Source organism: Dermacentor albipictus, chromosome 5, assembly GCF_038994185.2.
Source record: "Dermacentor albipictus isolate Rhodes 1998 colony chromosome 5, USDA_Dalb.pri_finalv2, whole genome shotgun sequence".
NCBI lineage: Eukaryota > Metazoa > Arthropoda > Arachnida > Ixodida > Ixodidae > Dermacentor > Dermacentor albipictus.
In genome coordinates this window covers 102,609,367-102,636,631 of record NC_091825.1, presented here as the reverse complement: position 1 = coordinate 102,636,631, position 27,265 = coordinate 102,609,367, and the positions used below count along the sequence as shown (strand labels likewise).

General features: G+C 46.7%; 1 protein-coding gene and 1 long non-coding RNA gene across 2 annotated transcripts in view; one reads left to right on the top strand and one right to left on the bottom strand.

Annotated features, from left to right (window-relative positions):
• The window catches only part of LOC135905946 (TBC1 domain family member 22B-like), a 122,285-nt gene that overhangs the window by 22,655 nt on the left and 72,365 nt on the right, over nt 1-27,265 (top strand). Inside the window, exon 2 of the mRNA XM_065437090.2 lies at nt 15,482-15,568. Within this exon, the coding sequence (XP_065293162.1) occupies nt 15,537-15,568 (32 nt within the window). The 5' untranslated portion in view covers nt 15,482-15,536. The remainder of the gene's footprint in view (nt 1-15,481; nt 15,569-27,265) is intronic.
• Nucleotides 3,379-9,812, bottom strand: LOC135905967 (uncharacterized). The gene is made up of 3 exons (XR_010565574.1): nt 9,646-9,812; nt 6,904-7,138; nt 3,379-3,748 (listed from the first exon to the last, which is right to left on the bottom strand). It is a non-coding gene; the product is annotated as an uncharacterized lncRNA (long non-coding RNA).

Here is a 27,265-nt window from a genome sequence, read left to right as displayed (position 1 = left end):
TAACACGCACATGCGAAAGGTTCCTGGCTTTCGTAACCTCCAGCAGCTCTCGGCGATGGCAACGCGAGGTTGTTGAAGTCCAGTTGAATGGGAGCCGTGCATACTACGGAGTTGAATTAGCGTAATTGTCGTTTCTCGTTGGTAAGAAATCTCTGTCATTGACCGGAGCTATCGTTGTAATATCGCTTGCTACGACTATTGTCCGGAGCTTCCTCTTATGCACCGTTCTTGCGTATACGTACACCACTTTATGAATTCAGGCGCTGCTTTTTGTTTCAGTGTTATTTTTACTTCTCCCATACGCGCTACTTGAAAGTAAGCCACCCAATTTAGCTAAAGCATACCGAGTGCATCTCACTCGATACAAAGGAGTTCTAAAAGGAGCTCATGGATGCATGTGACACGGGTATTAAGTCTATAGAGAGGCCATTTGATACGCGGTTTAGTGTATGCAGGCCAGCGACACTTCCCCATAGCATCCTAGAGCCGCACTTAATGTGGGACATAAGTACGCGAACACACACACACGCATGCATACTACACGCACGCACGCACGCACGCACGCACGCACGCACGCACGCACGCACGCACGCACGCACGCACGCATACTACGGCGGCTGTAGTATTAGTGTGACATACCGTGCGTGCGGTGGTAACGCCCAATAGTGGTGGAACATCGGTTCTTATAGGTATGAATCTCTAGTCAATCCACTATACACTTTCGAGGTGTAGAGCAGGTCTTTACAAGTATTTGTGCAACGACATGGCTTGTGCAACAAAAGGTTACTACTCCTTTGCGACAAAAGAAAATCGTTACCTTGCGTAAAAGCAACTCGGCGAAATGCCACCTGGCTCTGCGCGACCGTTTATTCTCCTTCTCCCATTAGAGTGGAGAAGGACGAGAGGATATAAACGCTGCCAAAGAAAGCAGTCGTCGCGAAGCCTCGACTTGGGCACGGTGGAGCGGTGGAGAGATGCGGTGGAATGATGCGGGGGGCAGGATCAAATCTCCGAGCTCGAAACTGCTGCTGCAATATAAATGCATGCATGTTAACGAGAAATGCAACAAGCTTTATACTGTTTGCGGGTCCCTGTATTGTTCATAGTGTTGATGTGTCGTGGTAAAAAAAGAAAGCTTCACTTAAAAAAAAAATGGAAGAAAGAAGAGAAAAGCACACCACAACCCGCCACAACGCACGTGCACGGAGTATGAGCATACCGACGATTTTTGAATCCCGTAGTTGAGAGGTATTACAGCGCACTTTTGTGTGCTGAAGCATGGAACACCAGCTACAGCCCTATTCTTCCGTCATTCTATGGCTTATAGGCTCCATTAGTACAGCGCTTTCCAAAGCTTCTGCTGTTTTTATTTGAACGCCAAGATTAGGGTGACTAAACACCTTCGCCAGCGCTGATTGATTCGCGCAGAGACTCATAAAGGACTGAGCTGTTTAATAGGTAAGCTGTTTTGCATTGTGCATTGAAACTTATGAAGACGGCGGAAAAGTGGTGTCGTCCTTATGGGAGCGATTGAAGGATAATGGCTTGTGGTTGCTGAATATAATTCGAGTCACTGCAAACAGTGTCACTTATTTTCTGGTTTTACCCACGAAGGCTATGATTGTATCACCGCACACGAGATCTCTGAGTGGTCGCTGAAGTAACCACAGTGGTCACCGAGGTTCTAGGTCACCATTACGTCGAACTTCGACTTGCCTGTTTACAGCGTCGACGAAGAGGCAAAGTACTCGCCCCTCACAGGTCCCGACGTGGCATATAACCTGTGCGATGAGATAAGACAACACCCCTTTGTCGCTGTGACGGAGTCTAATTCTTACCTGCTTCTTGTGCAGAGTCGTTGATCTATGACAGCCGTCAAAACCTACTCGAGAGTAATGAACACGAACAGCTGTAACAAGTTCCCCTGCAAGCGCATGCTCCAAGCTACTCGTGTCAACGAGGGTGGCAATACTGAACAAACATGAAGTCTATAGCTCCACACGAGGACATCGACACTGTCAGTCTGTCGCTCCTTCTTGTGTCCACGTCTTTGTGTTCCACTGCACTTCATCGCTATTCAATGAGTCGTTTAGAGGCAGTGGCCCAATGCATTTCCGAAAGCTAGAGCCGATGGCAGATGGCCCTAGCGCACTTCCGTGTGCACCGCTCTCGCGTATTCCCACGGAGTACGCTGGAGGGGCCTTACTGACCAGTACTATAACATCGAGGTCGCCTTCGGAACCTGCGAATTGAAATTCTTGAAGGCAGAACTTTACAGCTACTATGTTACATTACTAATCGGGATTTAGACACCCTTTTATTCTGTGGAAGTCTAAGAAGCCCGAACAACGGCAGGTACTGCTTGCCACCGAATCCACTAACTTGTCTCGACCCGGCACTCTTCTTGAACTAAGCCGACTGCTACATAATGAAAGTCTTCGTCACCCAGAGACCAAATTATGTGAATTACACAGTATATACGTTGCTACAACGTTTAACGGCTATTCTCGAGTTGATGAGCGACGTGATAAATACCCCTCCACTGCCTTGAGGTAGGCGCTAGGAGTGTCTGACTAAAATTATAGGGCTGGGTTCATCGAGGATAGCTATTTAAGCGCAAGGGCATCGTTAGTGTGAAGGGGTGGGGCAGCCCTCTGCCCGCCAAGGTCGACTTCGTAATTATATACCTGCGACTTTATCAAGGTGTCGACCTGTCTCGTGTCTAAACATTGAGGGTAAAGATGAAGGCCTACAAGATGACTCAATTAGCCACGCTGCGGGGACTGCTCGCGGTCCAGGATGATGGTGTGAAACTAGTCGCCCGCCTACAATGCTATACTTACTGGGCTTTGTCATGCAACTCTGACGCATACGCGGTCACGGTACCAGACAATAAGAAGTGCTTGATTTTTCCTTTTTCTTGATATGAGCTATCGTACATGCAGTTGTCGCTGCATTACAGTTGTTAGTTCATTCGAGACTAACGTGTATTCCGTCATCATTACTGAGAACGCCGTAATGGAGCAGGTGGAATCATGACGAGACTTATATCTGAACGGCGCATTCCTGCGCCGCTCAGGGCTGTGTTAGCTCCAACCGAGGAATCGTCGTGTTTATTCACGAACTCTGTCCGCTTCGTGACCACTTGCAAGACTTATCTTCGTTCGCTATATTTTCTCTGGTTCACAGTAGCACAGACGAGTTATTCTCAGCCCTATACCTCTTTGAAGTCCAAAAACAAGAAAGGGGCTGACAGATGGAATGGCACACTGTGATATAAAGTTTGTAAACAGGGATGAAGTGCCTCAGACAGGCTGTCTGAGGCACTTCATCCCTGTTTACAAACTTTATACCTCTTTGATATTTCTTAATTAAATGTTCTCTCTCTCTTTGTCGTTTCTTCGTGTTTTATTCTGCACTATAGATACAGACGGTTTTTTGGCATAGACATGCCTCTTTGGGGACACTGCAATCGGTAGTATCAGTAGGCGCTGCTCGTGTATTCTGCCCTCACCACTTGCATTTTCCCGTTCTTGGGTTGTAGGCACATTTGCGTGGGCGCAAGTAGCGTGCTCCGCAGTTTCCACCCCCCCGGCCATATCGGTTAGCCTCCTCGTCTCCGTGCCTGTCAGCTGGGTCTCCAGGTTGTGAGTACTCCCGGCAGTAGCTGATTACTTTGGCCACGCGCAAGTTGAAGCGTCCCCGGCACTTCCGCGTCGCCAGCCAGTTGGCCATGCAGTGGAAGTACCTGCGACATCAGCAGAATAACGAGAGAACGCCTGGCTCTTCTGTACTAAAAGATTAAATTGAAATTAAAGTGTGGGGGTCTAACGTGCAGAGAGAGAGAGAAAGAAAGAGAGGGAGAGATGAAAAGGAAAGGTAGTGACTACAGTGACGGGGCCCGGCACTTTAACATCTGTACTACAGTGACGGGGCCCGGCACTTTAACAGCATCTGTACTACAGTGACGGGGCCCGGTACTTTAACATATACACTACAGTGACGGAGCCCGGCGCTTTAACCTCTGCCCTGCAGTGACGGGGCCCGTCTCCTTAACCACAGACGGGACCGGCACTTTAACACTGTAGCAACGTCAATGGCCGTACCTCTTTCAAACATTCTATGCAAACAACTTCGAGCACTTCACGGCAGGCAGTGAACTTTAATAAGGTCCTAAGGAGCGACTCCGAAACCCCCTTATGAGGGAGGGGGCCGCCGCGAGCTGTTCTGACGTTGAGACGGGCACGCCGTGCCTGACCCGCCTCCTCCCACTCTTCTTCCGTGGTGAGATGACCGTGGACCCGTAACGAGGGACACCGCCAGAGCATGTGTTCTAAAGTGCAGAATGGATCTCCGCAATCTGGACACCTGCCCCGCTCGGACGCGGCGTTAGGTTGCCCCTGTGATCCACCACGGCCGCCGCGAACCGGTCGGACGAACCGTATTGGGCGACGTCGACGAACGCGACCGATCGCGGATCGTCGGCGACGGATCCGAGAAGTGCGGCCGCTCGGGCCCGGCGTGTGCCTACATTGCGTTGCGAGTGCACGTTGCGCGGGAACGGCGAGACCGTGACGGCCTCCCGCAACCACGCGTCGAGCACGCACCGCCTTTCCCTGACGGGTTAAAGTCCAGCGCCTCCAGGATCCGCCTCCCCGCAGGCGAGCAAGCGAGCCTGACAACCTGGACTAACTTCTGTGACCCAACCTCATCGAAGGTGTTGTGGACCCCCAGCTGCATGAGCTTCTCGGTGCTGGCGCCTATGGGGATGCCGAGCACTTCACGGACCGCGGATTCCAGTACTGCCCACAACACCACGTGAATTTCACGATGTCAGCAACTTCCGTGCAGTAACGGAATACGTTGATTGCACACATACGGATCGAACGACCGCATTGGGTACGTGTCCACGAATGTACAATCTTTTGCGTATGCACTGTAACACCTTGATGATTATAATAAAGAAAGAAAGTTCACTCTAATGGAAGGGGAACGGTAAAAACACATTAAAAAAGGCACGGCACATGTTCCTGCTTGTGTAGCACCAGACAATGAATATTCTACTGAATTAAGAAAAAGAAGCAGCGGGTAATTGCTCGCTTAGAAGACCGATAAACATGCAGTTCGATGAAATTTGAGAAATAATGATATTGAAGCTTCCAAGACTTTAGAAGAAAAGAAAAAGAAAATTAAGACTGAATCATCGCGACGGAACAAAACAAGTCGCTGTAGGCGTCGAAGACCCTAGCTATAACGAAATTATTTTTGAACAGCTCCGATAGTGTACATGCAACAATGGTTGCTTGCGTACTGTCAAATGCTCACATGCTGCGGCATAAAGCTCACGGCACGGTGCGAAAACGTGCTCGGAGCGAAAGCGAAACATTGCGCGAGGACATGCATGCAGACGCGAAGTCGGTCACCGCGAACCCATGCGATCGCTGCATTGCTGCTTCATTCTGTTATGCTACATTTAGTTACACAGACAGCCATCCCACTATAAGAACATATTTCACATAGTTTTCTCAGCGATTGCTTACGTTTCACGCAAACCGGTTCGGTGGAATCGATCGCGGCGACTGCTCGCAGTGTCCCAGCTTACTGTACGTAGTAGGCAAATAGATAGCGTTTGTAAACCATTCTGTGCTTTCTGTTTGTCCAACATGATTATTTTAAAGGTAAAATACTGCCACTTCGAGAGTACTTGCAAAATTGTTCAGGAGGGCTGCCGCGTAGTATGTTTATTTAGCGCCGACGCATGTGAGGCGCTTCTGACAGATGGCGACTCCGTAAGTCGTCCTCGCCCCCAATACCGACATCGTTATAGTGACGGCCCCGTCGGTGTAGTGTTGTTGAAGCGACGGGCCCCGTCACCGTAGTGTGGATGTTAAAGTACCGGGCCTCGTCACTGTAGTGCAGATGTTAAAGTGCCGGGCCCCGTCACTGTAGTCACTACCAAAAGGAAAAGCAGGGAGGTTACCCAGATATCAGTCTCCGGTTTGCTACCCTGCACTGGGGATGGGAGATAGGGGTTAGAAAGATGACAGAGAGGAAAGCGTTAAAAAATTTCACAGTGAGCTGTGAGGTGCCCCGTAGTCGAGAACTTCCGATTAATTTTGACCGCCTGGCGTGCTTTAATGTGCACGTAAAGCTAAGCACATGAGATTTTTTTTGTTTTTATTTTTCACATCTATCGAAATACGGCCTCAGGGAGTGGCAAATGAACCCACGACCTCATTATCAGTAGCAGAGGGCCATAGCCACGGAGGCACCACGGCGGATACGACTTAAAGAAAAGTAACGAAAATTGAGTCGGCCGTCCTGAGGTTTTCTTGCTGGCACAGGACAGCACGCTGAGCCAAAGTATCCAGTGCCGATGCTATTTCACAACAAACGCAACATTTAGCCGTGCTTGGCACGCTGTACGAGCAAGACATTCTCGAAAATTTGTTGCGCATGTGTGTATAGGAAATACAGTCCAATCTTCACTGTGTGATATTTCCATCGCGCTTTCTGCACAATTAGTCAAGACGCTGAAATTTACTTCGGCGAAGAGCCCCCTTAAACCCCCTCCCTCCCCACTCCTTTCCCCCTAAAAATGTGGATACGCCACTGTACCTGTTACCGAAATTCTGAACTCATCTGTTCGTTGCGTTCATTGCATGAAGAAGGTCTTCATTCCGGCAACCTTGACGCCTTGAGGAAGGCGACGATAGCGACATGCCGACCACGGCAACGACAATAAAGCGGCACGACTTCGTTGACATGACGGTGGCCAATTGCAAAGACAGTGCACTGGGGATGTACGTAGGACAGATGCCCAACTAACCTGCCACAATGTCACTGAAGGAAACGAGACATTATTGCCAAAAAAAAAAAAGGAAGAAGCGTGCCGGTTCATACTTGTCGCAGTTCTGTCAGTTGACGCGATTCATGGTGCGGAACTGCCCCAGCATCTTGCGGGAGGCGCAGCTTCCGCTGGGCGTCGCCAGCACTGGGCCCGCGCGCCTGGTGATGCAGTACGTGAAGCGCGCCCACTGCATCTTACCACTGCGGGCTTCCACGGCCATCGCAAACAGCAGCAACACGAGGGTCGTCACAGCGAGCAGCAACGACGGCCTCAAAGGAAGACCTCACACTGCATGAGTTAGGAAGAGCATCCTCAAAAAGACACCAATGTAAACATTAAAGTTATACTAAAATTAAATGTGGGTTGTCTTCGTAAAGTACGTTTTATGTAATCTGGAGTGATCAATAGTGGTTGAACGATGGAATGTATCTTCCTGGAGACGACGTTTGGAAAATGGCACTGGTCTTAGAAGTGACGCGGACAAGTCTCCTTGTAGAAACATTGGCTCCGTACCAGCATGAGACATTCCCTCCAATATAACTTGTTCTCGGACAAACTTGTCTACTCTCGCTCAAGTAATTGTAGCTCAATTAAAACAAACACAAGGAAAAGAAAACAACACACAAGGGCACCTGTGGTGTCCTGTTCCCTGTAGTTTGTGTTTTATTTTGTGCCCCACAACAACTTCACCCAGACAGTCACTTGTTCAATCACGATTGATCACTTCAAGTAGTTCTGTTTCCGTGAACTTTTGTTTGGGATTTTGTAATCCCTCACACCGAATCGTTGGAGTGCAGTGAAACATGTGGATCGTGTCAGACAACCAAAACGGAGAACCAGAGAAAGCGATCTTTCGTTGTACGCCGCAGACAACGGAGGAGCGACGCCAGCTGTGTGACGCCAAGTCAATAGAAGCTACACAAAATAATTAAACCTGCAAAATGGGTAAGGCGGCCTCTATTCTTTGAAACGCGCCGCCGCATCTCCTTGCTAATTGACTGAGGCGAGCCTTATGGGTTCTAACGTCTCCCATTTGGACTATATCGAACCGAGACAAGAGTAGTTTGCCAACCGCAGCTTCTTGGGGTTGCTTTCATTCAATTCTTTGGTTTCGGCATTGAAATGCCCGGCAGTGCTGCTTGTGACGGCAGCGGCAGTGAGGGAGCAGTTGAACAAAGGTCTTGGCAGTTGTCCTTGCTGCCGATGACACATGCGGTCGCTTGCGACTACGTGAGACCATGTCGGCCGGCCGGAGCTTAATGCATGAGCCGGAACAGGCAATCCTGGAGCGCCAGTCTATACCATCGTCACAGCAGAAGTCTCTCAAGGCACTATTAAGGTTCCTGTACATATTCTGGATAACATATTGGAGCGACTTTGTTACTCTCGATTATTCAGAGGCTAAGAAGCCAAAATTCACTGTCACTAAGGTTCCTAGATTTGAAAGTCCCGCGATGACAAAAACAGTGACTCCGGTCATCGTTTTCGAATAATCAAAGGGTAGCTCACATGAGGAAAGCTAAAGTTCTCGACGACTGCTATGTCGAGCATCGACTTGTCACTTAACAGCGCCGACGATGAGGCAAAGTGCTCCTCGTTAATCCTAATGTCACGTAGAACAGACAGTTTTGTGAGAGACAGCAAGTCTTTATAGCTATTACAACGGCTTAGTTTAAGCTGAGACAAATTAAATTATGGGCATTTACGTGATAAAACCACGACCTGATTATGAGGCACGCCGTAGTGAGGGACTCCAGAATAATTCGGACCACAAGGGGTTCTTTAACGTGCACCTAAATCTAAGTACACGGGTGTTGTCGCATTTCGCCCCCCTTCGACATGCGGCCGCCGTGGCCGGGATTTTATCCCGCGACCTCATGCTTAGCAGCCCAATTAATCTGAGACGTTTGTTGAGCATTTCGGTCGCGGATGCAGTCAATACCAATTTTAGAGCAAGAACCTAAGAGTATGTACCATCTTTGTAAATAATAAATGTCATTTTGATTGACTGATTCATTTATTTATTGCTTGATTGACTGAACGATGATCGAACTGTAGCCAGTTGATCTGGTATCACATGCTTTAAGCACGACGCCTCAGTATAGTGACCTAAGACTTAAGTATAAGCGACCTAAGATAGGCTGCGCTGTACACTGCTCCAGGTATGCGTGCTTGAAGCTGCACATTGTAAAGCCAAGCTGGTCTTCCAACGTGCGAAATCAGGGATTGCCAGCAAGGATTAAAAGGCGCTAGGTTAGGTTATCAAACTGGATTTAGACCCCGTTGTTACTACAAGCCGTAGATCCTCGATCAGTAGTAGGAGCTCCTTGTCACCGAATCTACGAACTTGTTTCATCCGACGCTCCTCTGAAACTATATAGCTGATTGCCGTAGAATGAAGGGCCGCGACTCGGAGACACTGAAACACGCAGTGTTCGCCAAAGTAAAGTACAAGTTAATTCAACAAACACGCTGTACTGGCTAGGAAAATGCAGTCTGCACATGCGGTGTCGCAATTTTTGTAATGAATGGCGCGATGAGTGCTTTCCTCCGCTCCAGGTGCTGAACCTCCGAATAAGCACTCAGAACATCTGATCGATATCATAGATCTGGAACCACCGAAGAACGTCATTTAGGAGCAGTGACATCACCAGTAGAGCGGTGGCGTAGCTCACCCTTTGCCAAAATCAATTTTATACTCGCAGTTTAAATGCCGGCTAATTAATTAAGGCGTCACCCTGTCTCAAACTTCAACGTGCATGCTAGAAATGAAAGAGTGTAAGTTGAAAACTCACGCATTTGGCCAGTTTCGGGAGACTGCACACGTTGTAGAATGATAATGTGAAAGCAGTCACTTGTTTCTTTATTGCTGCTTACAAAGAGGGTAGGGCTAGGTTGGAGGGCTACTTTTTGAGCATTGTGGTTAGACTCGGACGACCCCGGCACGTGTACTATGAAGGCTCAATCGGTAATGGGCAAAACAATGGCGCTTGCTTGCCATCTTATTTCGCTGACACTGCGCTGCTATAGCAGCAGATATTGCAGCAATACATTGTTACTCGACGTGAAACTAACATGCCTTTGGCCGCCTTTACCGAGCAGGTGGTTCTTCCTGTCGAGCAGGTAGAATCTTGAGTCTACTTGTGCAATGATGCACTGTATTTTTTTATACGCCTTCTATTTCCTTTACTTTTTGCATCTGTCCCTCCTCTTTGTCATGTACTGTTAAGCTCATTGAGGGCACTCCAAATAAATAAGATAAAGAGAGACGCTCACGCTATGCGATTTCCCCATTGTTTCTCGACAACGTACTGCGGACTATTTTGCCTGTGGGTGGGCTATGTTCATTGGTAGCACGCTTCGCAAGTGGCTCCTGACCAAGACCGCTACCTTGCCTTCTTTCTTCCTCTGCCGATGTTCATAATTGCAAAGCAGCTTTGTTTTGTTGAGCGTGGTTGCACACATGCTGCCGTATTTAGAAGCGCGCCTCTGATCGAACAGAACAACGAAACACCTGGGGCCTTTTCTTAAACCGGGAGTGCGTCTGGTTAACCTCTCTGCCTTTCCTCGCGTCTATGACTCTCAGTCGAGTGAAGGCAAAGTGCCGTTTCTGTGGTGTATCCTTTATTATTCTTTCTTTCCTGCAAGAAGGGTCTGTAATACCAGTCCCGTCTACCTGGCTCTGCAAAGGCGCACATACATCCCAAGTTTAGTAAGATTTCCTTGTCGCGCTTGTTTCTTTTCGGGCTAATATTGTATTGCTAGTTACTATTTTGTAACATTTTTGTCACGCTCTTATCTTGTTCTAGCTAACAGTGTACAATCAGGAACACGTCTATGCTTTTATTTTAATTCGATATGCTGTTTCTGCATCATAACTAATCACTCCCCTTTGTAATGTCTGTTCACCCTGAAGGTAAAATAAATAAAACAAATAAAGTGGCACATGGCATGCCGCGTCAACATTCGCTGTTGCCAGGCGCTGTACCTCGCAATTACATTGATAGCACTTTTCATCTTCCGTCATCAGAAGAAAACTAACGTATTTATCGTGACGTCGGTAATGCCCTCTCCTTACCGTAAACAAATAAAGAGAGAAGAACGAGCAAGATTAAGAGGACTTCGCTGCAAGTTAACTAAATTTCATGGGCTGGTCATAACTTTCGAGCCATTCGTTCTTCGAAATTTGTGCCGCAGCGCAAACGTGCCGTCAGAGTGTTTCATAGTAATTCCTGTGCGTGACTATACTTAAGTACAACGCACCATTGTCCTGAATTTCTCACGTCTCTGCACCTGCTTGGCGAAAAAATACGTTGATTCCTCACTGCGCTCTATTGGAGCTGAATAAGCTTTTCTGTGTTTTCTCGCGAACACGCCACCTGTTGTTGAACAAAGGAAATAAAAAAAAGCACAATGCCTGTAACCTAAGCACAGCAAACAGTCACACCGGGCAGTCAATACAAATTGACTTCGCGGTGTGCATTGTGATCTCGGTGCGTGGTTTGCTTTGCACGGGGAACAATGGTATTGAGCAATCGTGTGTTCACCAAAAATGCAATAGGAGGAAGAAACATCCTCGATGATATTACCGCAATGTATTGCGCAAAAATAATTTACTTTCCCACACATTTACTAAAAGAGAGAGAGAGAGAGAAAGAGAAAATTCATCTATTTTTAATGAGTTGAGTCGTCTTCCTCGTATACAGTGGAAGTAAAGAGAACCCTTGGCTCGCGCCACTCTGCCTGCCCGCTGGATCAGCCTTCGCTGCTCCATGCGAGTCTGAGCTGGCCTGCACATTCTCCCAAGGTGAAGGTGGGGGCGAACGAATAGGGGGGGTAGCGCTGAGGGTGTGAACATTCCCAGGTACAGTGATATACGATCCTGACGGAGGAGTTTGCCGGCGAGGGCCGTGATATATTTGTCGCAGCAGAAGACCAACTATGGGGCAGACGGAGAATATAGGCGCCATGTAAGAAACACGCAGTTCGCGGCATTGGAACAGGTCGGGGCACAGCATGGTATTGGTATGTTCTGTAGCATAATCAACCCTTTTGAATTTCGAAACACGCGAGCCGACGCTTACGCTTTCCGTTTCGCGTCATGGGCCTTGTTTAGCCGGCAGTCCTCAAATCACAGGCGACTGTGTTTGCGGTACTCGTGCGTTGATATTATTACCGGCATCGCCGGACGTTCGCGTCATTATTTTGCCTGTCCGTAGAGAGAGAGATAGCAAAGAGAAGAAAGACAGGGAAGTCAACCAGACAACCGTCCGGTTTGCTACCCTACATGGGGGTAAGGGAAGGGAGAATAGCAAGAAGAAAAGAGGAAGGAAGTGATCACTGTGTGTGCAGTGAAGCACCGTGACACTAACGACAAGTTCTATTGCTGGCGATCTGCATTGGTGACATCTGGGCCGACCAAAGGGCCAGTGGTCGTTGCGCGAATAGGAGGCTGCGGGTGTGCCACGGGGCTCACTCGAGACTTGCAAGCACAGGATTAAAAGTATCCAGCACTTGTACTGCACTTCGCACTGACGGACTATGCAACTTGCTGAAAACTACGCGATTTATGAGGTACAGAAGCATCACAACCAGTTGCTGGTCTTCTTCGGACAATTTATCGGGAGTCGGCGCTGTGGACTCTACGGAGGTGAGCTGAATTCGTTGATGTGACTGTGGCTCCGGCTGGGGCATCCTCTGTAACATCTGCTATTGCATCGGCTGTGGCTTTGGCTGTGGCTCCAGCTATGCCATCGGCTATGGCTCCGGCTGCTGCTTCGGCTCTGGCCCCGGCTGTTGCTTCGGCTGTGGCTTCAGCGGTGGTGTAGCTTTGGTAGCGCGGGCTAAGCTTCAGCATTTCTGTTGTTCGGCACGACTCTCCTAGGCCTTGGAGGCAGAGGAGGAGGAATTGTCAGATGTGGCGCGCTCTTCACAGAGGCATCTGCGTTATTTGAAGCCCGAAGGCATCGGGAGTGTCGCTTTTTAAGCGCTGCAACATCTTTTCGACGAGACGAACAATCTCTCGCCATCTACTTCAAGACCTCCCGTGGCTGCACGCGAGTCTGCAGCGTATACACGACGCCGCAGACTTCGTACACGACGTGTCGATGTCCGAAGATGTCCGAAACTTTATGTGTGTTTCCATCGCTTCGAATCTCGCAACTCCAGCACACACGCACATACGCACACGCACGCATGTGTGCGTGGACATATAAGAAGTGAAGAGGGCTAGCCAATGGAAAAGACCACTTAAGAACGAAAATATTTCTGAATTCGGCCCCTTATATATATTCATAAAGGTTACAATTGTTTCGCTAATTTTAATAAACTACTGTATTCTCAAGAACCACTAGAGGTTTCTTTCTCTCTCTCTCTCTCTTCCCCTTTTCAGATGTGAGATGTGTAACTTAAGTTGGTTCAGTAATTTTATAACGAGGTCATGTCTACGTTTCTTGAGTCTTTGAATAAGAGAATCTGGGAGAAAATTCTCCTTTAGCCAAAGTCAAAGTAAAATACAAGTTTATTACAGGCTAAGTTTCCTTTTCACCAAAAACCAATGTTGCAAGCGTAAACAAAAACACTACGAAACAGTTTGACAGAGTGCATATAATGTCTCAGGGACGATAAATATAAATTAAGTCATAACGCATATGAATTTATGTTGAGAACAAACAGGCCATGTTTTAGCGTGTAAAAATATAGTCACCTGCTTTAGCAAACAACGTATATTGTATAGCAGCAAACTAGATCGCGTGCTTTATTGCGAAAGAAGTTCGTTTCTTTTGACCTTTGCGCCGTCTTTAGCGCATGCATATATACGAGCTCACTTTAAATACCAGTATGTTTTATGTGACCTTACTTTTGTATTGTCATTTAGGTTCCAGTCTGTTTTATTTGCTTCTTCAGTGCATCTGTTTCATATTGCTTCGTCATAATTTTTTCGTTAATCTTACGTTTCCCTTATTCAATGCCGGGTTGTTCTTTCATTTTGAATGCGTATCTGTTGTATACGAAAAAGAGTATTCTATCGCGTATAAAAAAGAAAGTAAAAACAAAATCTGACACACTCGTGAGCAGTTGTCTTACAAGAGGAATAATAACAAAAAGAAGAAGCAACACATTTGTGCGCTTAACTCACTCTTATACGCAGATTATTTGAAAGGTTTGACTAAAATTTGTTTGGTCAGTTTACATGATGATGAAGTAGTGTCAGACCAAGGAACCCGTACGTCTCTGTGTTTTTCCGCCTTGACTTGGTCAGTGACCGCAACTTCTCCATCAAAGAATGATTGAGTACTTGAGAGAAAACCATACTTTTTCTCTCTCCCGCACCGAAAAAGAAAGAGAGGAGGTGTCAGCTTTGCCGAAGGCACAGTATGCTGCAAAACACGAAAGGTGGAGTGTGCGAATCCAGGCAAGTAGAGATACCGTGTTGCTGCGCGTGTGGCAAAATATGCTATATTGTTTATTCTAACCATATGTTTATTCTGACTTTTGTTCTAATATTTTTCTAACTTAACATAGCCTTTGTTCTAACGTGCGTTTATTCCAACCAGATTAAGAGCGGGCAGTGTAGAAGCCTTTTCTCTTGTGTTGACGCAACCCGCAGCTTTCACTGCACTGCATGGAGCTGGTAAGAGTACGCAGCAAGTAGGTGAGAGCGCCAGTGAGTGGAAAGGGTAGCTAAGCGGAGCGGAAAATCGTGGCCAGCCGCATGGTCGTCCATCAAATTCCTGTAACCTAACCAGTTTCTTTTTTTCCCTCATCGTCTGCCCCGCCACTTGACCGGGGCGGGGCAGGCGGAAGTTTTCGCACGTCGTCTCATGTCGGGCACATCTGTTACACAGTGTCCCCTAACTCTCCCCCTTCTATCCCCCCCCCCCCCCCGCCTCAATCCCTTCCTCGGCTAGGCCTCTGGTCCGGGACAAACAAGGGCCGCGCGATAGTAACGATCACCAATGGATAAACAGGGGATGCGGATGGAGCTGTAACGTTTAGGCCAGGGGATTTGACGAAGACAAATGCCTTGTCCAAACGTTGGTTCCAGAGACATTCGTTGCTTTACCACTGTTCATCGCTTCGAGCCTCCATCTTCCTGTGAACTTTTGTCTCGTTACGACGGTAATGAGTACGTTTGTTTGACGCTGAAGCTGAAGCATCAAATATTATCTGTAATCGATGGTTACAAACATTCAAAGTAAAGTTTGATTCCTCTTGCCTGGCTTAGTGATTGTAAAGAATGCGCAGGCTCTCAAATCATAGCCGGCGACTTTCACGACCATCATCGGCAACGGGCAGTTTCCCATAAATTTTCGCGCTAAACAGCTAGCATGTGTTATGCGAAACGAGGGCATGGTCGTAGTCAGCGATGGTTCACTCACCTTTCTCCGCAATGTGTCACACAGCAGCTGTAGTTAGATCGTGCTTTTGTGCCGAGCTTTTGTGTGTGTGCGCACCGGCGGGAAAATGCACGGAAGAGACGGCATTCCCACTGAAATGCAGCTAAACTTACACCCTTACACCCCATCCCGCGCCCGATTCTTTGATTGATCTACTTTTGAAACGTCCATCGAGCATATGTGCAAAAACAGCACACAATGGGAGCTCAATATTATGGTACCTTCTGTGCAGGACACGAACACTTTTCCCAGGGTGATGCTAATGTCAAGATCGCCCATGGACTGTCATGACTGACTTGAATCTGCCACATCACGGAGAGTAAGTACGGAATAATCAAATACTCTTCAAGCCTTATACGTTTAGTCCCTGAGCACAAATGCCATGTTAAAAAAGAAACAATTAGGAAGGAAACGCCGAAGGACGTTTTCTTCTTCTTTGGATTCACGAAAGCCATTGTCTAGGCTTCGGGAAATTCGGATGGAGTCTTCGTTTAACTCTCGCTCAAAGTCAGCTTTTTGAAGCTGTTGCCTTTTTGTAACTTGCGCAAAATTTTCGCGAGTAGCTGTCAGCATTATCAACATTCCACCCCTGAAATCGGACAGATATTTGTCGCCAACTTTTGATGATCGTCTTGACGGCTGCTTCACGATATCGTAACCGAAAGCTGTACTCGCTGCTTGATGATGATCATCTGCACCTGGGCCCGCATTCACAAATACTCTCACGCTATATATAATTGTTCGTAATAGCAAATTCGAGCCAATACTGATACTGAACTCGTTGTAGCGGAGGCGGCAGGTCATTGGTAAAGACCACTTGTGTACTAAAATTTTTGTTTACTCGGCCCCGACGGTATCTCTCATGCCACGTTGTCTCATCTTGGTGCAGGAGCTCGGCTGGTTCTACTATCACTTTACGATGCTGCGTGAACCGCAAGTGTTATTTCTGAACATTTAAATTCAAGCCTTTTGGTCGCTTTCTCTGAAGGCTGCAATAACGCTCTACGAGCTCTTATCCTAACGGCCAGTTGCCTCGGTGGGGTATGCGTTGAAAATGCGTAGGAACGGATGGTGCTGGACAGACTGGAGTGCTCCCTCAAAAAGAATGTCAGTCATCCAGATATTATGACTGGTTTTTGGCATAGACAAGAAGAAAACTGATGTCTGCGAGCTGTAAGGGATGATAGTTTTAGACATCAAGCATGTTACGTATCTTAACATGCTTCACGAAGCCGAACTCGACGCCCTTGATGAATTGGATATCTGCAGCCGTCTTTGTGCCGGAATTGTGAGCTACCTCTGCGGTCGTTCAATTTTAATGGATGCAAGTCACGATACCAGCCGTTGTTCATGGTATCCCACAAAGTGGGGTTCACAGCCCTACAATATTCAATGCTACCGCAACCGGCGTCACTTATGAGCTCCTGGATGCTCTGCACATAAGAAATTACGCGGCCCACACCAGTGCTTGGGCTGCCGTGACCTCGAGCCCGCAGCTGCGTGAAAGATTACAACTTGAGATATCTTCTACGTCTGAGCACCTACGCCGTCAGGAAGTACAATTTGCAAAAACAAAGGATACTGACATCGCGTTCAGACACCAGTCGCTGTGGTAGTATCAAATTACTAACCACTGTAATGCGATTTTTACGGAATACGGCATGGGTTCCCGAGAGTTGTGATTGACCATGTAAGTAAAATGGGATTTTATTGCCGCAGTGCCGATCCGGCTATATTGCTACGAAACAGTTATTTCCATTGGCCAAGACAACTACCATGTTTGAAAAGGTTACGATGACGACGATATGACATTGAGTGAACTGTTCGCTCAGTGCAATGCTACATGTATTGCGCATGTAAATACACATGTATGTACACTTGCATGTAATCGTGCCCGTGTATTTTTCTGCCTAACAATATTTTCCCCATCGACCATGGTTTGATCTCTTCAAAGCACATCGCAATGATAAAATCATGGTTAAGCTGCTATGCACAAGTTCTTTGGCTCGTTGGAAGCATAAAATGAAATCCCGCTTAACACTCCCTAAATCAACTTTTCCAGGCTGTCTTCATGGACTATATAAGAGGCACAGCCTGCCCGTCCTTTCAAACATGAGCCACTTCAGTCTAAGAATACTGCAAAACAGGAAGTATATCGAAAGAATTCGCAAGCACTGTGTACATCTACTTGGACGGTTCCGTAACTTCGTCCGCCTCAATTGCAGAAATGGTTATACAAACTATAATCATAGGTCACAGCTGTTGCCTGCATCACAAACGACATCTGCCGCTACAGAACTCGTCGCGATCCAAACCGCCATTCAACACATATATCTGAACATCTATTTCAAACATGGGCTATACATTTTGCGACTCAAAATCAGTTGCCAGTACTTATGAAAGAAAAAAAACAACGTGAAAAGGATGTTAAATAGACGCACTAAATGGACACACTATAGATCATTGTATACAGTCGGCGTAGTTTTCCAAAACATATGGTTTCGTTATTGCGCGTTTATCGATTGATTATTAAAAGAGTGAATGAGAGCCGAAGTTATATATTTTGAATGACCGATACATGAGCGTGACGTCGTGGTTTCGGAGTATTTTCGCGATTTTTGCCGTCGTTTGGTTTCAATAGATGGCTATTGAAAGCCAGCCTCTAGCTATTTTGGAGTACGTTGCAATTGATCACTACCGATAGAAAATTAGACGACATCAAAATCTGTGACGTCATGGCGAGCTGGCGCGGGAATTTCAAGACGACGGGGCCAGGCGTCTCCCGTTTTTGTGTATTTTCTGGCTTACCAAGCTTTTCTTTCACACTATAAAAACGAGTTTCTTGGTATTGTAAATGCTTAATTTACTAAAACAAGTCAAATATCTTTATTTCTCTTTAGGGTCATCTAAAAGGGCTATCAAAGCTAAATATTAGTCAAGTATTATTGCGCAACGAAAAAGACACGGACGTAAGAGAAGAAGACACACCAAGCAAAAAGACACGTCCATGTCTTTTTTGTTGCACAATAATACTTGAGTAATGGATTACCATCTTGCCCGAAATGCTGCTTTCATAAATATTAAGTTCAGGGACAAATATAAGCAAACGCGCTGGGTCCCCATACAGTGCGGCAGTGTACATGTGGGGGCGAATATTATTCGGCTGCATGCAGCGGGGAGCCTGTAAAATCTCGCATAATGGATTTCTCGCTCTCCCCTCCAACTTTGGAGGCCCCCCGCGTTCTTCCAACTTTTTTTCTTTTAGCGCTATGTGGCGTAAGCGACGACGCTGTACAGCGCACGCGAAGGCCCGTAAACGCCAGCAATGGAGGATCGTTTACGACCGGGAAATGCTCCCGCGTTCCCGGAAAGCAGGGAAACGGTGGTTAACGTGTCTCGCCCGCGTTTTCGCAGCTCCTTTGTTAAACGCCAACCATGGAAGATTAGACCGTAAGCGCATCGCAGAAAAAAGAAAAGGAAAAAGGAGCAATTGGTGTAGGCTTTAAAAGGAATCAACATCAAAGGGCACTAAAGTTGCTATCAGCACCGCGCTCCAGCTCAGAACAACCGATGGGTTGAGGGTGAACGGGGAAAGAAAAATCTGCATTAGTTTATATTTGTGTTCATATTATCTCTGTTCATATTATGTCCTTTTGAAAAGTATTATTCGGGAATATGTTCATTGAAAGGCATCGTAGTCTACTTCAAGAAAAGGTGTTTTGAGACCCCACTGAGACTTATCAGCGAACTGCAAAATAATTTGCTCTTTAGAGAAAGCTACTGTTTAGGTTTGATATGCATTCTGCTATGCTTGCCGCAACATAAGCAACGTGAAAAAGGTATAGGATAGATACGTTGGCAAACGCGAACCACTAACTTGGTCGTGCGTCATGTAGCGCATGTCCGTGTTGCTCGTCCCCTATCCTCTGTTCACTTTGTGTGTCAGGCGCAAAGATTTTTTTTTTAAACGCAGCTTTCGTGACAAATTTATTGTATGTCGCGATGCTACAGCGCGGTGTGTATTCCCTATAGAGCAAAAGATTTTCCGCTGTGCTTGGAACAGTCATTAAACAGATGGTATAGTTGGCACTTGTCTTGATTTGGTTCTTTCTCTGTTTGTTGTTTACGCGGAGCCAAGTACAAGATAATGCACAGCTAAGGATAAGGTACATATTTTTTTTAAAAAATAAAGACTCTTTCCTTGAGACTTGGTTGAGTTAATGAGCCTTGGATACATGGTAAGCCCGAAAAATATGCAAAAGTGACAGCCGCTTACTGTAGTGTGACGAAGTTTGACAGTGTCTCCTTTGGTATATTATTCGCTCATCGGTAAAGAAGGATGGCATTACCTTCTAAATAAACCAGACTCAACCGAATAAGAATTATGAACTTTCTTCCGTGGTAAAAAGAAAGTGGCATAAAGAAAGTACTTTAAAATGTAGCGGTACTGTGTTTTGGACGAAGATTGAAGAAAAGGAAATTTAAAATGATTTGGTCACCTTGTATATATAGTTGATCTTGAGGTGTGACGTCCAAAGGCAACACTGGGGCTATGTGACACGCCGCAGTAGATCTAGGGCTTCGGATTTTTAGGCCTTCCCCGGTGCTCTTTAACCTGCATCTAAATCTAGGCACAAATATTTTTTTTCTTTCTTCATTTTCTACTTTTGCGGACTCTAGCATTGTTGACACGGGCTTACACATCTGTTTTACTAATGCTTGTTGTAGGCTTTTACGAATCCTTCTTGGGCTGATTTTTTTCGCAATCGTTTACTTTCGGTGCTGTTCTGTTTCGAGTTTTACAACTGCTAAGTCGTACTGTTTTGTATCAAATATGACGCTGTTCATCTATATTTTACTGCTTTCCCGCGCCGGTCGGCTGAGAATCAATTGATAGTCAGGCGTTGTGATGAAAGTAACACTTCTTCACGCTGGGATGCTGTCCTACACAGCCCCAACCTCGAAGAACAGTTATGGGCTGTCCAACGGGCCCGCGACGCAGCGGAGAGGCTCGGCCTCTGTCCCGACTTGGGAACGGCCCGCTGCGCGCTAGGGCGCGCCCTAAAGGACCCTAATAAAGTTTTTCATCCATCCATCCATCGCATTCGCCTGTCTGCTTTTCACCTGCCTCGTCGTCTGCGCTGTTTCGCCACCGCAGAGTTATGACAGGATAATTTATCCATCAAAACAAATTTAGTTTTCGTTTTTCTCCAGTCTCCGATTAAGTTAATCAAGGTTATTTTGTTACACCTACCGCAAATTCTGGACGTTTTTGTTCAGTTTCGCCGCAGCGCTACCACGCGAAGGTGCTCCATCACTCAGCCGCTGTAAACTCGAAACTCCCGCGATGACAAAAACAGTGACGCAGGTCACTGTTTGAACCAATCAGTGGCGCGGCGAAAAAAAAATAGTCTAGGTTTCTTCTTACAAATGTGCGCAGGAAATGTGGTGCCAACTGGTGCTTCTAATGATCGACTCCAACTTCACTCTGCTCAGCTGTCTAGTCACCTATCCGCCTTTGCTCAAATGAGTTTTCCATTATCTAGTTACAGAGTACCCGATACTTACTCAGTATATGATTGTCACCGCACATAAACTTATCTCAATGTAGTTACAGTCACAGCAAGCTTTTCATAAGTACGACCAGGCGACTCAGTGCACCCAACTTCATCTTCTGGTTGTGCCTCCCAAGACTACACGCGATTGTGTCACCGTCGATCGGGTCACTCGGTGGTCGCTGAAGCAGTGGGCAGCTCGCTACGTAGCCATCAAGGTTTTATAAGACACGACTACGTTGGACATCGAGTCGTCGCTTCGCAACGTCGATAAGAGGTCAAACACTCCTCGCCGGTCCCAATGTGCAATGACCCCCTTGAGGAGAGTAGACTCACTACCGCTTTATTGCTCCGACGATCGCTCAGGCTCGCATGGGCGTCCTTGATCAAAGGCAGTCGTCAAAGCCATTTGCAGAATGAGAAACGTCTGCAGCTTTGGGAAGCTCGTCTGTCAGTGAATGCTCCAAGCGAGTACTCTCGAGCCAGCAGCTTATTGGAGAAAGCAATAGCGCGCTTATGTGATGCACAGCTCCAGCGCTCCAGGCAAGTGGTGGGTGCCGGCGAAGGGGGAGAGGGGCGCAATGCATTACCGTAGAGTATAGCTTGTCTGCAGACGTGGGAGCTCAGGTGCTGCTAGAAAGGCTTCAAAAGCACTATAGCTTACCATAGTAATCTGAACTCGAGCACCTCTGTTTCCAGAAGCTTACGACCATATAGAAGTAGTGGATGGGGCTTGTACCACCACATGGGCTCCTCATAAGTCAACCGATCGCCCGATACTTGAGAGCAACGCTGCCCCCTGCAGATTGAAGTATGCCTGCCACGCATTCTTCAAGTCTTGTGCCCTAGAGTAATAAGTAAGAATTGGAAGTGTCCTATTACGAAACTGCAGCGCTGGAGTCACCGACCAGCGTTATTCTACCGTAGTGACGTGATCGGTATTGTACAGCCCTCCCCTAGGTGAAGTCGAGAAGGAACGCGTATGAATAAAGTTTGTCTCTCTCTTCTCTCTTTCTTTCTCTCTCTCTCAAAGCAACATGGAGTCGAGGCAGATCTGTGATTAAGCCCAGTAGACTATAATTGTCTTTGCATAGAGAGAGATCAAGAGAAAAGCTAAATCGGATAAGAAAGGCAGAGAGGTCGACTTGAGACACACGTCCCTCTAGCTAGCTACAGTTATGCACTTTTCTTTCGGAAATTGGCTGTAAAACGAAAGCTCGGTGGGAATGGACGGGGTTGTCGCATGGAACCACGAGTTCCCTGAGTGCAAGCTAATGCAGGCAATTTATTAAAGGTCTAGTCCGGACTCGTGTTCCCACGTGGAGGTAAGAGACGAAGGCTCGTAAGGTGACAACTCAGGCATTTTGCCAGCCTCCGGCGACTGCACAAGGTACAGGATGGTGTCCTGTAAGCCCGCACCCGTTTACGATTCTAATTATTGTGCAATGTCGGGTGTCTCTGACGTCATGGGCTTGCGTATCATAAAGGCTCTATCGCTAACATACCAAAAAATAGGGCGCGTTTTTTTTTCCTGACGGTGTGCTACTGAGTGCAGATACCGCTGTAAAACAGCTGCGAGTCCAGATGCTGTCATATTTGGCTGTCATGACCATGTACGAGGTGGTCGCTGCTGGGCACGTGTAATACTGGGACACCTTGCGGGAAGCCTTTTGCTCGGGGTAAGTTTGCCAGCGAGTGGCAAGCCTCACGTGAGGGGCATAAATTATTATTATTATTATTATTATTATTATTATTATTATTATTATTATTATTATTATTATTATTATTATTATTATTATTATTATTATTATTATTATTATTATTATTATTATTATTATTATTATTATTATTATTATTATTATTATTATTATTATTGGTGATGATAAAAAGCTTCACACGTGTGGCTGTAAGTTACCTTAGAGTAAGTTGTCGAGTGTCCAACATTGTGTTCCTTATTAACGTTATATACTTTCCTCTATTGCACCTCTGCTCTGCTATGTACTATTCTGTTAGATACCTCGAACATAATAAATATACATAAATCAAAAGGCGAATTAAAGTTGGACCATTTTTTTTCTTTCCTCGACAACTTACTGTGCGAGTTCTTACCCCGGAATGAGTGTGCCGGCTCGCAGTGCGCTTCGCGCTGAGCGGCCCTCGGTACACTTCTCTGCTTTTCTTCTCGTAGCTTTGTAGAAAATCCTCATAACAGAACTGGATGAATCCTCATCCAGTGTTCGTCCGGTGCTGTGGTTGTCCCAGCAAAAGCTATTACCATCAGCTTTAGGACTGACCACCCAACAACATCGACATCTGCTGAACTAGCTGCTCTTCGCGCTGCACTTCGTTTCGTCAACCGGGAGCCACCTCGACAATGGTAAATCTTCAGCGATTCAAGGGCAGCCCTACAATCTGTACTATCAGCTCTGCGTCGCGGGCCATTCGAGCAGCTCGTATTCGATATTAGATGCCTACTCCATACATCACAGGAGAAAGGACACCACGTGACGTTTCAGTGGCTGCCAAGTCACTGCGGCGTCACTGGAAATGAAGACGCCGATAATGCCGCTCGGGCAGCTCTTGAAGACGCACAAGAAGAGGCCATACCGCTTTCACGATCCGACGCAGCTAGCAGACTTCGAGTGCTTGCATAGGAGATCACGCTATCTCTATGGTGCACACCAAACAGCCAGAGCAACCAGAGCAACCGTCAATACCATCTGCCCTCTTTGATGCATCTCTATATGCCAACTGGACTCCGCCGAAGAGAGGCGACTCTGCTTTATCGCTTATGGCTAGGGTGGCTTTCACGAAATCTTACTCCTTCCGCATTGGAATGGCCAACAATGCTCTCTGCAATGCCTGTCTTTGCGAGGAGACGCTGGAACATATTATGTGCGACTGTCCTGAATATAATGTTCAACGACAGTCCCTGGCATCTGTTCTAGCGAACCTTGACAGTAGACCATTGTCCCTCGACACGATTTTCACATGCCCCTGACAGAAGGCATCGCAGGTGAAGGCGACAAAGGGAATACTTCGGTTTTTGAAAGAGACGGGATTGGACAAGCGGCTGTGAGAGTGATGTCACGTACCATGCCAGATTGGACTCCAACGGACGATGTGTGTGTGCTGTGCTGTGTGCTCTCTCTCCCTCTCCCCCTTCCCCATCTTTAATCTCCCCAATCCCTCTCCCATGTGTAGGGTAGCAAACCGGTTAAGCTAAACTGGTTAACCTCCCTACCTCTCCTTCTCCACTTTTTCCTTCCTTCCTTCCTTCCTTCCTCATAACAGAACAGTTTATTCTGGTGGGGGACAAGCTGGCAGCTGACGTATACTGCCATGTTCACAAATGCGCCTCGACTGGACTAGCAGGCCTTGAACAGCGGGTCCTGGTGGCCTGACGGTGACGCCATCAGTTTGCTCCTGTCCTTCGCATCTCCTGTTGAAATGTGTGCGCTGTCTGGAGATCAGCGCTGCTCCTCGTTAGAGGCAGAAACATTATTAATAGTCAAGCGGCATGTTTGCAAACAACGAGCCACATACTGCCAGACGACAGACAGACGATTACATTGACACTTCTGTTTACTTTTTCGTAGCGTTGAACAAGGGTATTTCTTGCCGAGTAATTTTCTAGGACATTCCCACGTCTATTCATTTACTTTCTTCCGAGAAAAAATCACGTCAGTAGAATTAGCCCAATTTTTTTTTTACTCCATGAAATCTTGCGGCTGCGCGCCACATCTTTGTGACGTCATCCTCGATGGCTGTTGTGGTTAGGTCCGTGCACGACATGACATCCCTGCACATCAACGATGGCTTCTCAGGCCTCTCTTTCCATTGCTTATGTGCAGTGTGTCTGGAAAGCCATGGTGCACTTTTGACCGGTAGCAGGAAAGCAACAAAACATGATAATAGAAAGGCGAAATCTTCATCAAATAAAAGGGAAATTCTCCAAGTTTCCGTAGTATGATTTGCAAAGGTGTGAGCGCAGAGGTGATGACGCAGCACCGAAAACTTCGCATCAGCTGATCAGCCCACGCCAGTCACGATGTGGAGGGCACACAGAGGATAGTTTATTGTGTTCTGTGGCTTGCTCAAGTCGAATACGCCACCAAAGTGCAACGTGAATTTGGAGAGTTTTCCTTTTGTTTGGTGAAGATTTCGCATTTCTATCTTGTTTCGCTTTTTTCCTCTTCTCTGACGTTTTCGGCAACTGCTAGCTCGAATGGTTTGCTCGGTGCAAACACCAACGGATGTTTAGGGTTCATTAGTACTTGGTCACAACTTATGCCAAAATTTTACGCGCCGCAATGAACGTTAGTTCTGCTAAATGTTTCAACTTGCGAACAAGGTGTTCCATTTCACCGGGAACGAGTGATGACGGTCGTAGTATGTCAAACACCTTCTCCTCCGACATAATGTAGAATCATTTGATGCACACACAATAGCGCGCCGCAGCCTCGCAGGCCATGCAGAAGTGTTGCACGGTACTTAGACGAAGAAGTGCTACGAAGCTTGAAAAGCGTTGCAAAAAAGCAGAGGTTTCTCGTGCACCACTTCTTTATGCGTGCTACTGAATTGCTGCACCAAATTTTCAAGAATTGCCTGCGGTAGATAGCTGAATTCTCGCCCTCGAGCTATAGCTAAGTTACTCCATGAGGCGGCCATTACTTCTACGAGAAATCGAAATGCCTCATTGGATGAATAATATAACTACACTAATTAGCTTCTTAATTGACTTAAATAAGGGTTTAAACTGTGCTATCTGCCGCAGGCAACTTCTAAAAATTAGGTGCAGCTAAGAAAAAAAGTACGCCTGGTTTAACATTTTTCGTTCCATCGCTGACTTTTCTTATCAAGCTCCTTTGTTACCCTCCAAGTTTCTGGCCCACATGTTAATACCGAAAAAAAAGCACTCATTGTACGCGATTATCTTCAAGGACAGCAGTATAAGCTACCTGTCATATCTTGCTAATGCCTGCCGTACACGCACAGGTACTTGTGAGCAAAAGGACAACGCGTGCGAGAAAGGATGCGGCTCGTGCTTCCAGCTGTCCTTCGTCCTCCTTCTTGCAGTCCTACTTGCGAGTAACATCCTTAGTCCGAAAAAAAAAAAGGGCAATCGCTTCATTACGGCCTATAGGCTACACCTCTTCTATATTCCGTTTATTACTTCAGATGCCCCGACGTGGAAAGTAAAGTGACTACCCGCACTACCCGCATATGCGAACGAAAGTATTGGGTCACAAGATAGGTAAGAACGTTTCTTTTTCAATTTCAAATTAATATATTTCAGTCACATTATTGAAGCCAGCAGTTAGACTAACAAGTTATTGCGTAGGTGGTGCGTAATCATGTCGCATCGTCTTGTTTTCCTTTCCTGTGCTTTCCACCATTTCACAGCTGCTGGCGGGCACGCGTATATCGGCGATGTAAGCGTTCCTGATGCCCGCGTAGAAGATGGCGTCTGCGGCACAAGCTCATACGAAGAGCAATAGTCCTTTTGCTCGGTCTGTCTCGTAGAATTCATTCGTGCAAAGCGCCCGTGTGCTCAATACAAGGCGCCGGAAGCGCATTGAGCGCAGGCTTGGGAGTCGAGGAACGTCGCGTTGTTCATCCCAAGTAGCCGACCCATTATATGCTAACCACGCGGCCGCGGTATGACCTCGACGCACCAAGCGTCTGCGCAACAATGAAACCATCCGGGACAATGCTTGCGTTGGCGTTAGTGGGCAATGCAACGCTATAGCGTTGTCGCATGCTTCAAAGCACTGCACAACCAAGCGAAACGTTATAACGCCAACGGCTGCGGCGCCCGCTAGGTGTAAATGTTAACAAAGTGCAAGTAAACCAAATGTACACAAATGTCAATCTAACCCTATGGTGTACGATGCGCAGAGGGGGGTCGCGCAAAGTACGGCTGGGTAAAATATTTTTGAAACGCTGAACCATTAAAACTAAAAAGAAAGAAAGAAAAAAATGCGATGGAATGCATCTACCCCGACGTATTTATATTTGCCTGTCTAATTTAACTGACCACGAGACGCGTTTTTCTCGCATATTATTTATTAAGAAAGAGAAATTTAATGCGTGTACATAAAGTATAGGACAATCAGCCAGAACATCTATATAGTTGCGCACTAGCAAGCAAGCAAGAAAATAAAAGAAACGTTGTGCAAGCACAAAAAATATTGCGAGTGCTTCCTCCACTCAGAAGGTTTTGCCAATAAAAGCTAGACGACCATAACCATTTCAGCAACAGACGGTACCAGTCCAGATGAACTATCACAAAAGTCATTCAACTGCAGATTCATTTGACCGAAATTGGATACTGAAATAGCAATCGGTTCGGCATTCCAGTCTAACGTGCGAATTTTTCATCAGGTGTGCGACACTAGAAGTACAAGCACGTCAAAAAGCACATACTCGCTTTTATTTGGCATTAGGGATATCGTAAA